General features: G+C 20.4%; 2 protein-coding genes across 2 annotated transcripts; one reads left to right on the top strand and one right to left on the bottom strand.

The window, feature by feature from the left end:
* Positions 1–159: 159 nt before the first annotated feature.
* PGSY75_1213500 (putative integral membrane protein GPR180) lies at positions 160–2,343 on the bottom strand (the record flags this gene model as incomplete). Its single annotated transcript, XM_018786721.1, has 2 exons — positions 160–594; positions 706–2,343. 2 exons carry the CDS (start codon positions 2,341–2,343, stop codon positions 160–162), a joined length of 2,073 nt encoding a protein of 690 aa, XP_018640586.1.
* Positions 2,344–4,101: 1,758 nt separating this feature from the next.
* On the top strand, positions 4,102–5,832 carry PGSY75_1213400 (hypothetical protein; the record flags this gene model as incomplete). The annotated part of the gene is made up of 1 exon (XM_018786720.1): positions 4,102–5,832. One exon carries the CDS (start codon positions 4,102–4,104, stop codon positions 5,830–5,832), a length of 1,731 nt encoding a protein of 576 aa, XP_018640585.1.
* Positions 5,833–6,351: the final 519 nt, after the last annotated feature.

The following is a 6,351-nucleotide window of genomic DNA, read 5'->3' as shown; positions in this document are numbered from 1 at the left end:
ATTAAATATATATAATATCTTATGTGCATATATTCTGATAGAAAAAAGGGAAAGAAAAAAAAAAAAAAAATAAAAATAAAATAAAATAAAATAAAATAATAAAATATATCCCTATAGCTGTATAGTTATAAAATAAATTGATTTTACTTTATTTTATTTTTAATATGTATGTATTTTTTGATTGAACCAACTGGATGTTGCTCCAGGGAGATCACTTGCAGACATATCGGAAACTTTAAAATATTCTGAATTTGTTAAGGACATTTTTGTAATAAAATATGTAGATATAAATTGCAAAAGAGCTGTCCCAAATAACATGAATCTTTGCCTCCAATATGTATCAAATATATAGCAAATGATAAAAATGATAGGAAATGAAAAAATATAAAATAGTCCGTATACATACAATTTTTTTAAAAAGTTACGAATTGGTGTAATCTTAGACATTGTAAATAAATTGTTTATATTAAAATGATATAAAATAGCTAGTGATATTCTTAAAACAAATATTATGTACCCAGTTACATTATCATTATCGAAAAATTTAGATGAGGTTTCCATTATATAGGTGTTATCCAATATGACCAAAATTACCTGCATGAAATAAATAATGTTATATATATATATATATATATATGTAATTATTTATTTATTATAACTCTATGTATTATTTTGTCATATATTCTTTTGTTCATTTTGTCTTACGTGAAATATAGTGATAATTATAAAAATAACCTTAATTCTTAATATTATATCGAATGAAGCCTCAAATATGGTAAAACCGTAACTCAAGGAAAGTAACATGGTGCACATAATTATTTGTGCTAAGAAATTTAATATATTAAATGAAATTTTAAAGAATTCAATTCCTATTCCGTTCTTTGAATAAACAAATAAATGGATTAGTAATAATGAGTTAGATAGTAATTGTATAAAAATGACAATAGCTACAGATAGTATCATTGCATGTTTATGACTTTTAGATGTAATATTTTGTATAAGAGTACTACCATAATTAAATATTAAAAGTATATATAGAATAGTTAATATAAATGTAAGTATAGGTGAATAAAGTAATTCATATGAAAAATGTGAATTATTTGTTTGAAATATATTAACTTCATATTCAATATGAAATCCTTCGTTTTGATATATATAATCAATAACCTGTTCATAATATCCATTCTTATATAAATTATTATACATATTATTAAAATTCTTCATCTTTTTAAATTGGTAATATTTAAGAAAAAATGATATATCATTAATTTCACTTTTTGTGAATTGTTCTTCTAGAAATAAAAATCTTTTAGGATTTTCTAAAAGAGTTATTTTATCGAAATTGAATGATTTATAAAATATGGACCTATTTTTATTCTCATTCATATTATTATTATCATATATATCTTTATTAGTTTCTTCATTTTGAAGGTGATTATAACTAGTGTCGTCTCTTATATGAATATCATTTAAACTTGATATGTCAAACTTCTTGGAAGCGTGCAATAAATATTCCCAATAAGCTATTTTTGTCTTTATATTTAATTTTAAATTTCGTATGAAATTATCATAACAATCATCAAACATTAAAAACCAAACGTGTACTCGATGTGTTGTTTTAGCATATATTTCTTTGTATGCATAATTAGAATTTTTTTCATTTAATAATGATCCATAATTTAATATTTCGGATTGAATCATTTTATTATTTTTTAATTCACTATGTATAGCATTAAAAGACATGGAATATTTATTATTAATAAAATTTTTTAAATTATATGTTTTACTATTAACTAAATCTGAATATTTAAAATAAAAAGGTATATTAAACTTATGAGAATGTTTTAATTTACTAAAGGCATAACATTTATCATTTTTATTAACATATTTTTGTTCGATATCTTGCATGAGTGTTACTCTTTGAGGTATATATACAAAATCTTGATTACTTAATACATAATAAGCATTATCATAATCCATATGAAGTAGTTTATTACTTTCATTATTATTCTGATAATATTTACTATTATAATTATTATTATTATTATTATTGTTGTGGTTGTTCACATCATCTTTGTCTTTTTCCATTTCCTTCAAAGTTTTATTATTAAGCTTATAATAGTTATTAAGCAATTTAGCTGTTATATTATCTCTAAGTTTCATTTTAATACTAAATTGACAAGTTCCTATATTACAACTGAATTTGGTTAAATAATGAATTTTCTCATTTTTTTTCAGATTAAATTGTCCTTGATATACCTTTCCTTGTACATTCTCCTCATTATTAAAAAATAATACTATCCATAAGAAAAAAGCAAAAACTTTGTTGTGACTTTTACACATTATTCTTTTGAATACATTCAACATTACAAGTTTCAAGTATCACAATAAAAATAAAAATATATATATATATATATATATATATTATCCTTTATATTTATAATTATTTATATTGATATTTTTTTAGCTATATCAATTCATTAATTCTTTCTTAAAAGATAAAAGAACAAAAAAGTAATTACAAATATTTCATACAACTAAAATAAAATCATAAAATTATAAATGGCGAAAAAAAAAAAAAAAAAACAAAGAAACAAAAAAATATAGATTTATCATATAATAAAAAAAGTAACAAAAACAACAAGTAAAAGAAAAAGACTGAAAAAAAAAAAAAAAAAAAAAGATGAACAAATAAAACCGGAAAAAAGAAAAATAATCTGGACAAGATAGATTTCTATATTATTTTAAATATATAAAATAAGAAAAACAATCAAATTATATATAAATTATCAAAAGACAGAAAAAATTTATATATTTTATTTACAAAATGTTTTGTTACAAAATGGTGTATTTTGTAATTTATTTATTTTTATTTTTTAAATATGTAAATAAACACGTGTAAAAAAAAAAAAAAAAAAAAAAAAAAAAAAAAAAAAAAAAAAAAAAAAAAAAAAATTAATTACTTAAATGGACATACGGTTATAACATAAGAACAGAAAAATAGGAAAAAAAAAAAAAAAAAAGTATCATATTGATAATATATAAATTTCAAAAATATAATTTTAATAACATTTTTTTATATATTATTTTTTTTGTCTTAATATTAATTTGAGTTGTTCTATACACAATGATAGTGCAAAGTACATATATATAAAGAAGTATTTGAATTATAATTCTTTTTGAGGATTTATGTGAATGTAATTATATACTTGATTTATTCTATTAAACACATTTTTAAAATTGAACAAAAAGAATTACATAAATGATAATATGCTTATATAACTATGGTTCAGCCTAATAAATAAATAAATAAATAAATACATATATATATAATTATATATATAATAATTGTATTTGAAGTAATTATATATATATATATATATATCTTTAACCTTCAACAATAAAAACTATAAAGAGGGGAAAATATAATTAAATATGAAAATTTCACAATACTACAAATATAATTACATATGTACAAGTATATGAATTTATTTTATATTTATATGTTGTTATGTAAAAATAATTATCAAATAAAATAAGAAAAGGAAAAAAAAAAAAAAAGACCTTATTAATGACACAATAGCTAGCTATTCGTACACTTTTCATAGTATAGACTTTTTCTTTTTTTTACAACATAATATATAAATATGCATTATATAATAAGAAACATTCCACTGTCTTGTAATAATATATATATATATATATATGTATGTATATTTATATTTATATTTATTCAGTTATCTCAAAATAAATAACATATACATATTTGTTTAAATATTACAATATTTATATAATCAACCTTGTTGTTATATTGTCTTTTTCTTTTTTATTTTTAAATTTGTTTTTTCATAAGCTTAAAAAAAAAAATAAAGTGTGCATGTTTTTATTTTAATTGAAATTATACCATTTTATTTTTTTAATAATTACAATTTAAACTTTGTATCGATAATATTTATAAATGAAAATATAAAGACATTGATATATATATATATATATATATATTTTTCTTGTCTTTGTGTAATTTTTATAAAATGATCAAACGTTGATTTGCAAGGTTATCGGATTTATAACAAATTATATATATTTAAAAAAAAAAAAAAAATGTCAGATATTTCGGATTTCTCTGATACGGAAGACTTTTCCGAAGAGGAAAAGAAAACAGAAACACTTACGAAAAAATCAAAAAATATAAATGTTTCTAAGAAAAGGATTGAAGAAAATTTGGAGTCAATGAGTAAGAACAATAGCTTAAGAAGTGTTGACATAATAGATGAAAATGGCAAATTAAATGCACAAACCTCTGGAACATATAGAAAAACTTTGACAGCACAAAAAGGTTCAGAAGATGATAATATGTTGAATATAAAGGAATCAAAAACATTTAAACATTCTTTTAGTAATTCGAAATTAAAAGAAGTAAAACATAATACAAGTGTGAATGCTAAAGTTGCTGATTGTGTAATGTCTCCGCCTGAATTTTTTTTATCTCATATTTATCATGATAATAAAGTATTTACTAAAACATATGGACATTCAATGGTAGAATATGAAAATGAATTTTTCATTTATGGTGGAATAAATTCTAAAAATGAATACTTAGATGAATTTATAACATTTACATATGGTACTAATACATTTACTTCAAAAAAGTTAAGTGTGAATCCAGGGAAAAGAGCATATGCGTCTATGACCTTAACATATAATATTAATAATAATAGTCCATCTTTATTATTATTTGGTGGATTATGTGGACCAAATATATTAGCAAAAGATTGTTACATGTATGATTTTATGGAAGATATGTGGTCAAAATATACATTTAAATTAGATTCATCTCCAGGTACAAGGTATGGTCATGCATATACATATTGTCCTAATAGTTATGCAACCGTTATTTGGGGGGGTATAAATCGAAATAATGAATTATTAAATAGTGGCCATAAATTTAATAATGGTGAATGGAGTGAACTTAAACATAAAGGAATATGTCCATCAGGTAGAGTTTATTCAACTATTGTTTGGCTAGATAGAACTACTAAAGAAAATATTCATTATAGCTTTTTATATTTATTTGGTGGTGATTTAACAAATAAAGGTTCTCCAACAGATGAATTATGGGTTTATAATTTTAAAAAAGAAAATTGGTTCTTAATGAAAAATTCTTCAGGTGAAGCTCCTTGTCCTAGGTGGAAACATGGAGCTGTTATTTTTGATAAAAATATGTGGATATCTGGTGGTTTATGTTCAGGTTGGTTTTCTAATTATTCTATACCAGATTTATATGTATATGATATACCTTCGAATTGTTGGTTTAATTGTCAAATAGCTTCTAAACAAATACATAATTGTTATGATTATGGTACTTTAAATTTACATTCACAAACTAAAGCTTTTTTTTTATTCGGAGGTAAAAATGCTAACAATGACCCTACATCTAATGTCTGTAGATTTGCCCCTCTATGTACCAATGTATCTATTATGACCATGAGAAATGAAATAAAGAGATTTTCGAACTACGTGCTTGATGTCAAAAATGAATCAGAAGATACTGCAAATAATGTTTCAGAAATGCAAAAAATTATACATACTTTTAGTTTAGATATTAAAGATTTTAAAATACTTTTCGAAGCTCTAACAAAAAGTATACAAATGTTAAATGATAATATAGAAAATATTAATAAGGAAATTGAACTTTTGAAAAAGACTATTTCAACAGAGGATGAAGCTGAAAAAAAATTAAATGTAATCAATAATGAGCAAAATACAATTGATAAAGAAGAGGAGATTGTAAACGAAGTTAAAGAACCCCAGATAAATATGGAAAATAAATAATACATATATATATATAATATATATATTTGATATTAGAATATATTTGCATTATATATACACTTTTTATATATATATATATATATGAGATATTTATATAAATATACTAGCATATTATATTACATGTAATATAGTTAACAAATAATATATTTTGTTTCTTTTCTTTTTTATTTTCTTTATTATTTATTTTATATGTCATAATACTATGTACTTACTAATTTAATAATAAAAATTAATTTATAAATATATTTTTTTATGTTAATAATAAAATAGACAAGAACTATATGAGTGTTTCTTAAATATAAATTTAAAATATTTGTATCTTAGATTCTTATTCCAATATATAAATAAAAAGTATAATATTCATATAATAGAATTATTTTTTCTACTATATATGTGATTATAAATATGAATATTTTTGTAAATATTATATGTTCCCATATTAATACATTCTCTATATATATTAAAGAAATTATTATTTGTTATATATGTAATAAGTCTTATCTTGAATAAGCAATTTTG

Source organism: Plasmodium gaboni, chromosome 12 (assembly GCF_001602025.1).
Source record: "Plasmodium gaboni strain SY75 chromosome 12, whole genome shotgun sequence".
Classification (NCBI taxonomy): Eukaryota; Apicomplexa; class Aconoidasida; order Haemosporida; family Plasmodiidae; genus Plasmodium; species Plasmodium gaboni.
This window is presented reverse-complemented; position numbering and strand designations above follow the sequence as displayed.